The 14,255-nt window shown below is 39.4% G+C and overlaps 2 protein-coding genes across 6 annotated transcripts in view; one reads left to right on the top strand and one right to left on the bottom strand.

The window, feature by feature from the left end:
- Nucleotides 1-837: 837 nt before the first annotated feature.
- On the bottom strand, nucleotides 838-3,534 carry ATG12 (autophagy related 12). The gene is made up of 4 exons (XM_051789501.1): nucleotides 3,338-3,534; nucleotides 3,059-3,195; nucleotides 1,619-1,681; nucleotides 838-1,266 (listed from the first exon to the last, which is right to left on the bottom strand). Exons 1-4 carry the CDS (start codon nucleotides 3,510-3,512, stop codon nucleotides 1,207-1,209), a joined length of 435 nt encoding a protein of 144 aa, XP_051645461.1. The 5' UTR covers nucleotides 3,513-3,534; the 3' UTR covers nucleotides 838-1,206.
- Nucleotides 3,535-3,573: 39 nt separating this feature from the next.
- AP3S1 (adaptor related protein complex 3 subunit sigma 1) overlaps nucleotides 3,574-14,255 on the top strand; it is a 70,821-nt gene continuing 60,139 nt past the window's right edge. For 2 of the 5 annotated variants that reach the window (XM_051789496.1, XM_051789494.1), the window contains exons 1-3: nucleotides 3,579-3,853; nucleotides 6,399-6,490; nucleotides 8,893-9,004. In XM_051789496.1, the coding sequence (XP_051645456.1) occupies nucleotides 3,785-3,853; nucleotides 6,399-6,490; nucleotides 8,893-9,004 (273 nt within the window). In that variant the 5' untranslated portion in view covers nucleotides 3,579-3,784. Of the gene's footprint in view, nucleotides 3,854-6,398; nucleotides 6,491-8,892; nucleotides 9,005-14,255 lie in introns of all 5 variants that reach the window. The other 3 variants (XM_051789497.1, XM_051789493.1, XM_051789498.1) reach the window with 3 other exon arrangements.

The following is a 14,255-nucleotide window of genomic DNA, read 5'->3' as shown; positions in this document are numbered from 1 at the left end:
ATACACAGGTTGCAGAGCCACATAAGAGCCAGTTATGTATGAAATAGCAGTGAACAGTTCAAGACTACTGTAAAAACACCCTTTAAACTGGAACAGACTGTTTTGTCTGTATGTGCTGAAGAACTGGATTACGTCAGGGACCAAAACTCATCCATCATAAGAACATTATGCAAGAAAACAACTAACATTTAATTTAGTTCAGCTTAAACAAACATTAAAGACTGTAATACAGACATTTAAAATAAACCCACAAAACCTCCATCTCTCATACCCAAACCCTCCAACAAACAAAAGCAAAGGTCAGTACTTTAGTCAAGGTACCAAGACCTCTCCATGATGACATAAACCCCAAACCACCCCTCTTTGTCATGACTTAGCAAAAGGATGTAAAGTACATTCTGTTTCGTTGGTGGACCATTACACCAATCAAAATGAGAATATATAGAGTAGGTTTTTAGCACCTCATGTCTATCTGTCCGTGAACTGAAGATGCAATAGCTAGTTGCATCATTTAACTAAAGATGCAAGTCATTAAACAGTATCAGAAGAAACACCTTGACAGCTCCTGAAGCATTCAGGCTTCAATAAATCACTACACAATTTGTGTGGGAGGAAAGTATTTTGAGGCCTATTCTTATCCTGTGCCATGTACATAAGGTGCTGACACTACCAGCAGTATGAAGGCAGAGAGTGAAGTAGTTAGACTGTATACCAATACCTACACATCATGAGAAAAAAAAATCAAAATACTATCTTGAAATGACATGAGATAATGCATATTCAGAACGCACAAAACAGACACACATGTCAGACGCAAACTGAATCCCAGGCCATATGTACAACAGACATCACTTTTAATAAAAAAGGTACTTTTATCTTCAGTACAGCATACAGACAGAGGCATCCAGCCAGTCCTCCAGACAACTGAAATAGCTTCCCTTCAGATACAGCAATTAAGAAGTCAGCAGCAAGAGAGCTGGCTCTACTCTACAGATTGCAGGTGTTTTTTCTGCACCTCAGATGCACATCAGAAAGAAGCCACATGATCAGACAGCCTAGGCAGCTCTTTGCTTATGCTATTCACCTGCATCATACAGGCACAGGCATAAACACAAAAATCCTTCTTGCCATGTGTTTAGAGGTTGAGTTTGACAGTCCTTTTTCCATTTTTGAAGAGAACATCTGAACAACTCTATTGCCTGTTGTTCATCCCCATGCCTGAGTTTTGCAGTAATGCAGTACTAGCTTGCCATCACTTCCAAAACACTGCAAGAAAACACAAAAACATGAGCTGTTACATTTATTCATGGGCTAGCATATACATGAAGCAAAACCCCTCTCATCAGGTAAAACGTGTCATGGAATATTGTTACTGGTAAGAAAGCTCTCCATCATAACAGTAGGCATGACAACATACTGCATGTGAAAGAATGCATTTCCAGAGGCTGTGTGAAGCCACATCTCTTTAGATTGCATTCATACAGATCTGTGAATATCAACTACACCATATTAAATGCAAACTATTACTGCTAAGGGCAGTAACAGATTTCAAGTGCCTGAAGTATACAGACAAATCCTGCTAAACATATTTGGAAAGGTTATTTAAGATGAAAGTCACCTCATAGAGGGTCCCAACTTCTTGGTCTGGAGATGGAGCAAAAGACTGGTTTACATATATGAACTGCAACAAAACAAAAGAGAAGAGAAGAGATGGAGATCTCACATACATCTCATAGGGCATACAGAAGAAACATTCTGTATTCTTTTACAACCTTTACAGCACACACAAGAACACTACCAATTAGTATCTTCACTTCAGCATGAAGGGGCAATGTGACTTCCAGGAGTCACCTCTGTCTGGCCAACCAGACCAAGTCAAAGTAAGCATGCTGACTTCCTTTTCCTGCAAGTTGACCCATTAGCCTCCCATACAGAAGCACAAAGTGAACCCATTGGCTTAGTTCTTACTCCTATTTCAAGCATCCAAACCATTCACACTATTCCAGATTTGCTCAATTAGAATTATTTTATTCTTTTTTCAGGTCATCCTTCTCACTTCCTACTCCAAATGCATTTACACATATAGTAGTGACTCCACAGTGTCAGAAAGGTCCTCTGCAGTGTGAGGTAGCAACAGGTAGTGAGGCCTCATGTGCTATTCCCAAATAACCGCTATAAAATTCCTATGGCTTTGCTCCTGAAAACACACAGGAAGGCTATGTACTCCTTTTTTTTTCCCCCCTGAGAAATGAGATCACAGTTACTGAATCAAACTGTTGAGAATATCCATGAACAGTTAATTCCTGAACTATCACTTTTTTCTGAGATACTAAGCCCTGGGAAAGGGAAACCCAGCAAGACTTCCAGGTGAAAGAGAAGGCTAGTGAAATCCTTTATGGCTATATACTCAAATAAGACTCTGCAGACTAAGAACAGAATGATTTCATTTACACTTTAGTTGGCTACTTTAATGAATCTAGCTTTAAACTCATATCTTAAATTAAAACTTTGAAGTTTATAACTGTTAAGAGTAAAACAACAAAAGCTGTGCAATTGTATTTCCAGCTCTTCCAACATTATCACAAGGTCACTTGGGCTTGTGAAGAGTTCCACGGGAGGCAACCCGTAAATAATACTGGCAACCTGCTGCCCAATTGTGAGCATTTCCCAGCTACCCATTTGAAAAGACAAATCGTCTTATGACAGTAACTAAACTGTTTGAGATGTAAGTTCTGAAGGAAACATACATTCATATTCAGAAGGTCAATCCCAAACACTTTGGACTTTTTCTCAAACACCACATCCGTGTACCCAACTTCCACAGGTGAAGTGTGCACAGAAATGTTTCCCTAGGACGCAGCACTGCCCAGCAGCCACACAACTCTGCCCAGCAGAAGCTGAGCACACCCAAGCTGCACTGCCACAGCTCCCCTCAGTGCTACACTTGGGATAGTTCTCCTGGTGTGCCTCCTAAAAGCTTCCTGCTGGAAGCTGCAGCCTGGAATTCCAACAGTGTCCCTGCAAGGTATGACAGCTCCCGCCCGGTGCCCGCCCGTACCAGTTGCTCGGAGGCCATCAGCTTGAGGAACTTCTTGATGAAGTCCACGAGGCCCTGGATGGTGCGGGTCCGCTCCACCGCCCACTTCTTGGTCTTCATGATGGGGGTGTCGCCCACTGCCTTCAGCAGCACGTCAACTGCGGGGAAGGGCGTCAGATCAGGGCCCGCCCCCAACACCGCCCATTGGCCCGCTCCGCCCGCCCCCCGTCGCCTATTGGCTAGTGCGACCGCCCGTCACCGCGCGGGCCCGCCCCGCCGGCAGTCACCCCGCCCCATTACTTTTCTTCTTCGCGTCGCCCGCGGGCTCCTCGGTGCCCGGCGACCCGGCCGCGGGCGGCCCCGGCTCGGCGGCCCCCGCCGCCGCTCCGCCCTCCGCGGCCTCCTCCCCGCCGTCACTGCGGCCGCCGCTCTGCGGCGCGGTGGGCTGCGGCTGCTGCTCCTCCGCTTCCGCCATGATGGGGCCGCAGCTCCGCCTCCGCGGGCGGCGGGAAGTGACGACACGCCACCGCCTTTCCCGTCACGTGGGCACGCCGGGCGCGTCACGTGCGGCGCGAGCCGTCCCGCCGGCAGCGGCCGCGCCCCGCTCGGCACGTGGTGTGCGCGCGACCCCCCACGGAGACGTGGGAAGAGGAAGGAGGAGGAAAAAAAGAAGGAAGGAGAGGAGGAAGAGGAATAGGAAGGGAGGGGGACACAGCACTGCGCAGCAGGCCCGGCCCCCGCCCCACCATGATCAAAGCCATCCTCATCTTCAACAACCACGGCAAGCCACGGCTCTCCAAGTTCTACCAGCGCTATGTACGGGCAGGGCCGGGCCGGGCCGGGCCGGGCGGGCGGGCAGGGATCGCACACCGGGACACCTGGGCCGGCCCGGCCCTGCCGGCTGCGCTGGGCCCGGGGCACGCCAGGGGGAAGTGGACGTGCTGAGACCGGCTGAACGAGGCTTCGAGGAAAGCTGTTCCCCTAGCCTGTGGTGTTCCCAGGGGAATTGCCCTTCAGTAGCTCTGAAGGTGAAGGGAGGGAGTTTAGTCCGGCAGCAGACCTGGCTCTGAGCTGCCGTTCTGAACGCGGCTGTGTTTTCAGCCTGATGTGCTGTAGGACTGTGCTGTTGCAGAGGGCTCAGAACCTCTGAGATGAGTTTATTGGGACTCCCGGGTTCAGGAGGCAGAACCTTTTCCTTTGGAAACTCTCAGTGTGCTGTAATAATACAGTTGACATGAAAATGTGATAAAATAGAAAATAATATTCTTCTGCGTGGGAGAAACTAAGTAGCAGAGCAGCTCTGAAAATGCAGCACAAAGCACTTGATCTGAATAAAAAGAAAGTGCAGCCTCAGGGAACTGAGAAACAATGTGGAAACTGTTGATTTAGTTCAAGGAAAAGAGATTTAGTTCAAGGATAAGAGATTTTAAGGTAGTGTTTTGAGCATTCTGTATTTCCCCGCAAATAGGCTAAAATCTGCGTGGTCTGACCTTGATCATTGAAACGCAAGAGAACAACTGGTGCTTCTGAGAGTTATATAAGCAAATTATTATTTTTCAGTAGTGCAATTACTTACTTGGATTTGTGGCCACTTTCTTGCAATTCTGGCTATTGCAGAAGTCACAGTTTTTTGGAACAGATGGATCTTACTTCTGCACCTCAGAGCAGAAATGATGACTGTCACACTTCGGTTTACACAAGCTTTGAATTGAAGGAGAGGAACTGATACAGGTCATTCCTGTTAATGACTGAATTTGATCCCTTCTTCTTAGCCAATACTGGGAAATTTTAATAGAGCTTTGTGAACTTATTTTCTTTTTTCTGAGTTGCCAAGTAGATGTCTTTAGTTTTCCATTTCTAATTTAAAAATTAGAATGGAATATTCTCACCTGCACATAAAGATAAGCATTCTCTTGTGTCCCTGCTCTGTTCTTGATAACTTAAATTGCAGAGCTACAGTAACTTAATAAGTTTCTTTTTTTTCCCCTTTTCTTTCTTCTTCCTCCCCTCCCCCAATGTGCAGCTAACAATTAAATTCACAGATGAAAGACTTTGGAAAGGTAAACTTGTATTAATATGTAAATTATTTCCATTCTCATTTTCATTCGAATGCAATTACCTCTTTCTGTCTTGTTACTGTTGTGTACTCAGGAATCCAGGAAGGGAGAAGAAGCAGGGGAAGAGAGGAATAAATGGCCAGAGGATACTAGATTTTTCTTGTAAAACCATTCTGCTCTATTACTTTCATAAATAGGCTTTGAACAAATTCTCATTGCTTAGAGTAGGGTAACGTGTCTGTATAAACAGAATGCTTTGAAATTTTGAAAATGTGAATAGCAAATGAAATTAAGAAATTATGGGATTAAATTATTTCCCTAAAGCTTTGTGGTGCACAGAAACAGGTACAATTGTCTTGTTTATGTTTTTGTGTGTGATTTCAATAAGACAGATTTATTTATGACTCTTTTAAACTTGTGCATTCTTTAGTGTTAATTGAACCAGTATTGGAGACAAATCTCAACTTTTTTACAAGTGGAAGTATCTCCTGCTTTCTAGACAGATTTATTTGGTGAGATCTGTGAAAGAAGTATTTGTTTGCTTCATGATACCAAAACTTATAAAACATGTCTAACTCTTTTACCTGATATATATGAGAATGGAAACTGCATGATATTAAGTTAATAATATTTTGCAGTTAGGTAGCAAAATAATAATTTATGGCAGTTAAGTAGGAAGTTACATGTACCGTCATTTTATCTTTCAAAATATAGACATGTGGCTGTAATTTCAAAGTTAAAAATAACTTTCTGAAGAGTCAGAACAACTCAGACTCAGAAGTGATGTTTCTGATTTGTTGACAGTTAAGTTCATGGCTTAGGAGAACCTATTTTTCATGATGCCCTTGTATTTTAAGCTACTTCGGAAAGAGTTATGTATTGTGGAATTTTTCACTTCCCCATGCCCTTCAGGCTTTGGAAACTTTGTTTTCCTCTCTGTTTATGGGTGAAAGTAGTTTCAAAGCATGTCTGTAGCTGCTTAGACTGAGATACAAAACATTCAGAATACTTGAGAAGGCTTCCATTTTACTTGAAGAAACTACTTTTTGATGAATTTTTTAAGGAAGTTTCTTAAAAACAATCACTTTTCCACAGTTGTTTCTCAGTAATACATTCTTCTGCAAGTTGTAACTATGGCTTTTGGTGTTGAAATGACAAAAGCAATATGCAACTTGTTAACTGGCAGATTTGAACCTTCAGGGGTAGATAGTTTGAAGCTGCTGATACACTTTGTGTTCTGTTTATTAGCCGCGTGTGCTGTGCCTTGTCAATCCTTTTTAGCAAAGTATGTTTTTTTTTCTTAGAGTGAAGATACGCAGCAACAAATTATCAGAGAAACTTTCCATTTAGTATCGAAACGTGATGAAAATGTCTGTAATTTTCTAGAAGGAGGACTGTAAGTATCAAGTTTGAAATAAATACCCAATACTTACTGGCTTTCAAGTATTATTGCTGCTGATTGTAATATAGCTTTTTACAGCTGTAATGTAAATGCCATGTCACATTTTTTAATACACAAAGACTGATGCACCAGCTGTACATCTTCTTTAGTAGCTGAAGCATAGAGATATGTATCCAAATGTGTTAGGCAATAAAAATACTCTTTTTCTAGTGCTGTATCTAGTGCCGTGATTGTTTCAGACACAAAGATGGGGAAGGAACAAATAGATGATGTTTCCCTATAATCAAGCTAGAGATTTCTGGTCTCATTTTAAGAGGCATTGGCCTTTGCCATACCCACTGAGAAAATGAAAATATTTTGGCTTGAACTCCTAAAATTTGAGTGGACAGCCTCTGATAGTAGGGTTTCTTAGCCTTTTTATCAGTGTTTGGGCTTGCTATATAAACCAGGAAGAAAAAAAATAGGTTTTCTGTGTGTTAACTAGTACAATTTCAACCAAGACTTTTAATTAATACAGGAAAAGCAAGCTAGGAGGAAAGCCAGATTTATGTGTTCTGTCTCTAGAAGACAGACAGTAAGTATTCCTTCTTGAATCATCTAGGTGGTTTTTTGAAAGTGGTCTTGCTTTAGTCGAAGTGAAGAAATTCTGAAATGAAGATGTGTTTTATTTTGAGTTATTTATTAATCATCAAGAGTAAATAGTTTAAAAGCCACCTTCTAGGAAAAGGGGTCACAATTGGTGGAGAAAGCTTATGATCTCCAGTGTGTGACAGACATTATCATAGTCTGTTAAATATTCTGGTTATGGAAATTTATGGTTACTAAAAGTTAGTCAGCTGATGCCTAGATTTTCTGTGTGCGGAGTCAGTTGGATGCTTAGCTGTAGCATGTCAGCTATGATGTCTTTTTTCTTGATCAAGATGATTCTAGTTTTTTTTAATCACTATATTTTAAATTGAAATTGTTCTTTCCTAACTATTCAGTCATTGATATGGTGACTCTATCATTAGGTTCTTGGAGATGATTTCAAGTTGGAAACATGCTGGCTTGAATTCTGTGAGTGAAAGAAGCCATTTGGAGCTTTTTAAAAAAATCATAGCTGCTCAACAAAAATAAACTAAGACAGAACACAGATCTGGCTTTCCTCCTACTGCTCAATTCTAGGGTTACAATTTCAGTATATTTTTTCAGTTTTTTTTTTTTCTTCTATGGGGACAGGGATCACTTTATAGTTTGCAGTTTACCCAGAGGCTGCAACAGTTTGTATGTAGAACTGTGTGTACTGAAGTATATGAAAGAATTGGGTAAATAAGTCATAAAAGAGGGAACTTTAATTACCATTTCTTTCCACTTCTCTATTTATTTGTAATATTTTAGTCTGATAAGTAAACATAGTTTCTGCTCTTCAGGAATGAAGGGTTTCCCTTCACTTCATTGCCCCCACTCCCACTCCCTGCCAAGCATTAATGTGCTTAAGCAAAATGATCTGTAAGATTTATTGCTCTTTTTATTTTATTTTTATTTATTTATTTGTATTCTTTCCCTATGATAGAGACAGAAAGTAAAGGGATGAGTTATGGTACCAGTGATTCATTTCTGGTACAGAATTAAGGAGTAATTATGATGTTCATGGCCACGTAGGTTCAACCTAAAAAATGTTTTCATTTCTATATGACCAGACCTCATACAGCTCAAAACAAATGTCAGTGAACTGATGTAGATCTCCTGTTTAAGTGCCTTTTTTGGAAAGGCTGTAGCAGAGGAGTGGAAGAACATACCTCTTAAGACCTCTTCTTGTTCAGTGACTTGACAGTTAGTGAGTCCATAAAAACATAATTGTTTCTGTGGCTGTAACATTGCATCATAAAATATTGGTTGTAGTACAGTCTTATTTCTTACGAAACATTTTATAGCACAAGTGTTACATGTTCTTGGTTATTAAGTCAATCATAAACCCAGTTTAAGGCTTTTTCTGTAATCCAAATGCCAATCTCCATTATAGTTTTCTTTTTCTGTTGATGCTCCTCTGAGAAGGATAGGGAAGGATTCATAGGCATACAGTCTGTTAATCTGTAAAGCAGATTAATCATTGGACAGTGCCTGCTAGTGTGGAATGGAAGTCCATTTAATACTTGTTTATGATCTGCATGAATTGATTTTAATAAAAAGGTTCTTATATTTATGTTATCCATATGGGTAACAATAACTGTGTTTGTGTGGTAAATGTAACTGTTGTTTGGAATTATATCACAAAATAAAAGTAGTTGTGATGTAGTTGGACTTGGGAATGGTCCAGGCTTTAACAATAGGACTTCTGTTAACTGAAATAACTGTGAGGATTTGCCCAGCTTATCCTGAGATGCTAACTCAGCTTTCCTTTTTTCTTTCCTGTTTAGATTAATAGGTGGATCTGATAACAAACTAATTTATCGACACTATGCCACCTTGTACTTTGTCTTCTGTGTGGATTCTTCAGAAAGTGAGCTGGGTATTTTAGACCTCATACAAGTAAGGTTTTTTGCTGCTTTGTGGTTTTGGGTTTTTTTTTCTTAGTAGGTGGAATTCAGCTTTGAAGTACCTTAGAACTTAAATATTTAGCCATGCCTTTTTTGGTAATATTTGGAAGTGAAGGTCACTTTCACACTTAAACCATACCTGAAGTGCTGAGTATTACTTTTAGATTATTTGCAGATTTCCGGGCGTTGAAAAAGGTGTTTTCCAGGTTGATGAGAAAGTAAGAAAACTTTGGAACCTGCTGAATACAATCAGGAGCTATTTATTACCTTAGCTTTTCAAGGCCTTGTTTTGGCTACAGGTAAAAATGGTGCAGATCAAACATTTGCTAGACAAGTGTAGACTATGAGAACCTTGATACATAAAGCCCCATATGTATATGTGTTTATATATACACAGTCAGAGACACACACACGCACAGACAGATAAATAGGTAGATAAATATTCAGTACAAATGTATAATGGATAAACACATCCAAAACGTCTTTGGATGAAACTTTCCTTGTGGCTTATGAGGTTTTTGCGGATACACCTTGGAAAGAGAGTGCAAATGATCCCTTAGGTGTGTGTTCTGCACCGGGGGCTTGAAGTGGGTAGTGGGGGTTGGTCAGGAAAAGAGGGTTCATACTGGTTCTTTCTGTATCTCACTGAGAAAGGCTCAATGATACAGATGGCTTAATAACTGCTTAATAGAACAGAATAAGATGAATGTAGATAGTAAATCTTACACCCCTTCAGATGCTGGGGATTCTGTGCTCAGGTAGCACACAGCGGAGCCCAGGTGGATTTTCCAATGGTGTGCTTTGCTGAGCAGATCCTGTGCATGGAGAGAAGCTCTTCCTTTTTTGGGCCTTTGAGCAATTATATAATTTCCTCCCAGGAAAATAACTCTTCCTAAAGGATTTTCTCAGGAGAACTTATTGCTGCACTTTGAGGTACAGGCAAGGCCACTGAAGTGTCACGATCACTGGTACCAAGTGGGAGCTGCCTGCAGGCTCCTCTGTCACAGTGAACTGGCTGAGTTTATTCCTTAGCCAAGGAATTTGTGTAGCACAGGACAGACCTGTGCCTATTTATGTTGTGTTATGTGTGTCACTAACTCCTAAATATGCAACAGTTTCTTGGTCAGGATCAATACATGCCACTCTTTGATCCGCTACAGTTTGAAGGACATTATATATTATAGATTACATTAATAAAATACAGGCCCAGTAGAGCAGACATGGCTGTTCAACATCACTAACTCCTCAAATACAATGTCTTCTGCAAAGCTCTCATATATGATTTAAACTGCTAAATATGTCTGTATCAGTAAGAAAAATTGTGTCTGGTAATATGAACACTCTCAGGTCAAGAGAGCTCTGACTAAACCAGCAATTTTTCAGCTTAAAACTTGCGTGTAAACAATTTCAGTGATCATCGTTAGTGTACTCAGATGTGGCAAAAAATAGTTTCACAGCATGAAGTGATGTATGTCATTACATAAATGAGTCTCAGTTATATGTGTGTATGGTTCACTTACTGTTAAACCTTTCAAAAGCTTGCACATCAAGAGAATAGATTTATTACATTAGTAAAATCTGTGATATTCTGGGACATGGGCATATATCTATTGATAATTTTACTGTTAGCCTCAAAGGCTAACACAGTTTCCTCTGCAGACCTTTTTTGGAGCTGAATAGCTTCTCACAGTCACCTGTTAGTGTTCAGAACAGCTTTCCAGTGTTGTTCTTTTGGACAATAGATCCAGAAGGGTGCCTGTGTGGGTAGGGGGGAAGGAAACTTTTTCTGGATTCTTATACCGTCTTTGGTCATTCTGCAATGTCTGAACAGTGCAAAATTACCAAGTAAGGTACTCAGTGGCGGTACCTGTTCCCAGCAGTTTGTCGTACAGAGTTGAACAATGTGTCTTCTTTCTTGGAAGAGGCATGTTCATATATACACAGAGTAACCTAAATTGTACTTTTAGGTGTTGAAACATATTGCTTGCGCTTACTGCTACCTATAGTTGCATGGCCCTCAAACTGTCTGAATAAGGGAGAATTTAAACTTTTCTCTAAACTGTATTACTTATTGTGCCAAAAATATTTTGATAGATTTTAATCTTGTAGTCTTTGTATTTCACATTTTTTCCATAAATGCCCCAGTGTTTAATTACATGTCAGTATAATTGCCTACAGGATGAAATAAGAAAAATGCTGTTTCTATTTGTATAAATACTTTATTTTTCTAACCTGCATGATTTTGTTTATAAATCATACAGTCTCACCACAGTACCTGTAGCTGTTCAGTGTTCCTAAATCATGGTAATTCAACCATTCGATTTTAGGGTAAAGTATACAGAGATTAGTTAAACGTTTTCAATTTTCAGTCTGGCTCACAAGAAGTATCTGTTTAATCCTCTTAGCAATAGCAATCAGAATTAAATGTATCTTACACTGGAAAAGTGCCCTCAGAAAGTTTATTATTACATCTCAACCCCATGTACAATGCAGACTGGCAGTATATACACATCCACATCCACTCAAGCAAATAAGCTTTGTTTGTTTTTTGTTGGGACATCTTTGTTTATTTTAGTTCAGAGACAACACAGGTAACACATCTGGACTTTTTTATGAATCATACATATAATGAATTGTTTAAATAAGTAGATATGGAGAGGACCAGTTTGTGATGGAAAATAAACTGGTGATATGAACCTAGAAATCAGTATAGCACTTAAGAGTTTTCTGTCTTGTAAACAGAATAAATCCATAGTAGATTAGGCTGCATATGACAGTCTGCAGCTCTTTTCATCATGAAGTTGTAATTTTCATATAATTTCAATATTCAATAAAGTTGTAATACTTAAGATACTTCTGTGAAGGCCAGTTGTATCACCATTAGGTCAGAGCTGTTTCATGGTTAAGTCATCTTGACTTGGGCTTAATGAATATGCTGTATGCCTTACAAATCATAGACTGCCTCAGATTTGATACTGTGTTCAACTTGTATATCTGTGTTTGAACACATAAGGCAAATTCATGTTGTTATTTTTTGTCCATTTACTTTGGTTTTTTTTAATATAAACAGAATTTTCTTTTTATTGTTTTTTGCTTTGTTGGTTTGGGAGATAGGTCAACATCTCTGCTATGCTTGTTTTGCAGTCTTTTGGAGTCAGTGTAAATTATGTCATGAGTTGTAGCTATTTCAGACTCTTTTGTGTTAACCTGTGAAGTATAAGGTTTTAGTGCATGGAAATAAAATACATAAGAAAATATAACTAGCTGTAGACTGCCATGAGGAAAAACTGAGGGACATTTACTATTACATTTTTACATTACATTTACCTAACTATCTTATGGACCCAAAAACTTATGTCAGCTCTAAGAATTTCTGAGTGTCTTGGCCTGTTGCTGTACTTTGAAGACATGAGGCTATGAAGACAAACAGCAGTGTCTATGAGATCAGTCTTCCGTGAAAATTTCTGTAGAGTCTTGCACAATAATGTTGTTCAGTAAGATGCATGAAGTGTAAGTCATGTAAGATGTCTTAAAGACAAAGCATCCTGCCCAGATATGCTGCTTTTTGTGCTAGTTAAATTAAAAAAAGGAGAGGCATATGACTGGGATGAGAACTCATCATGGGCAGATTGGATTAATTCTGTCCTCAAATTTGCCATTGCTGTTTAGCTAAGGAAGAAGGAGGGGATAATCTTGATATGATTCACCCCTGTTGTTTTCAGTTCATCCTTTGTACTTGCTTTTGATATTTGATATTTCCTATTCCCAGATACATTTAATTGATTGGATTTTCTGATTTTTCTGCTAGCTTTATCTTCCCAATATTAATGTATTTTTTCTTCCTTTGTTGTGTTACTTATAAAAACAAGCCCTTTATTGTAAAGGTGGTGTTTTATGTTTTGACATATTGCCAAATAGAGAGCGCTCCTGGCTTGTATATATCCAATAACGATTCGGTGTTTTGTTGGTGTAGGGTTTTTCTTTTTTTTTTTTTTCCCTTCCCTTTTTTTTCTGTTTACTTACATGGAGATGCATGAGTTTTTCTTTGAACTGTAAAAGATTATAGTTTCAAAAATGAAGCACAAGGGGGAGCTAGTAGTTCATTGTCTGTGCATCCTTATTTTCCTATTTGACTCATTTATTTATGTTACCCTTCCAATAACATTACAAGGTGCATCTGAACTGATGTGTGTGGAAGGTACGTGTGTCCCAGAATATGTTTTCTCTTTTGATTATTGATCTACAAGTCTGCAGCATCTGAAGTGATTACTAAAGTACTGAAATTCTATCACTGCTTGCCATAGCATGCGATTCATTTGCCTCAACTAAAATTATGATGAAAGTGGCTCTAATTTTATTTACCATCTTGATAACTGAAGGCATCTTAAAATAGGCCAAGGATGTTAGTGTAAAAAAATCTGTTTTACCTTACAGACTAACACTGTAAAAGACCAGTTATTCATAACAGATGTAAATGTTATCACTGCTGGCATTACTCTGAACTCTCTATTTTGAATGGAAGATTGAGAGAGTTTCCAAAGTTTCCATGGGAAATCCCTAGCCAGTGAAAAATCTTTCTGAAGAATACTCAGTGCCAGCTGATTTCCTCGCTTAGATTAAAAAGTGTTGTGCATTGCTGGTCATGCATTGCAAGCAGAGATCTGAGAGTTCGTTCAGTATGAGATGGTGTTGCTATGTAATAGGTAAAGGTTTAAAAGTAGCCATTGTAACTATGAATCAAGTGTTGTTATAGAAGCCCTAGTTACTGGAAGAAGGTCACAAAAATAAAACTTTTGTGATGTTGATGCGTGAGCATGCATGCTGCTACTAAATACAGGTATCTGTGGGGAGCTTTTTTTAGGACTTCTGAGTTGTTTTTGTTTTTAATATGTTCCTTTGTTTTCCAAGGAGCTAGACAGATGTTGAAGTCAGAGTATGTGAATTCATGGGGATATATATGAGGAATATTTTCTTTCAAAAATAGTGTCAAGCTGGTAGCTCTTGTAACTAAAACCACTGGAGGAAGCATTTAATTTACACTCTGTTTCCATACTTCTTCTTGCAGCTAATATCAAACAACACTGTCCTTGTAATTACAGTCTCCTAAGGTACAAGGAAAGTAAGAGAACATCTTTGCTCATTTGTCTTGCTGCACATGGTTGTCAAATATGTAGTTGTTCTGCTTAACATATAAGTTTTTCTGTTTCCTCACATCCCTTCGTTATTGAAGATTGTTATTACCA

This window comes from Manacus candei, unplaced genomic scaffold (assembly GCF_025592945.1).
Source record: "Manacus candei isolate 608988 ecotype Guabito, Panama unplaced genomic scaffold, ASM2559294v1 h1tg000027l, whole genome shotgun sequence".
NCBI lineage: Eukaryota > Metazoa > Chordata > Aves > Passeriformes > Pipridae > Manacus > Manacus candei.
Note: the sequence above shows the minus strand (reverse complement) of the source record. Positions and strands in the feature narration are given on the sequence as shown.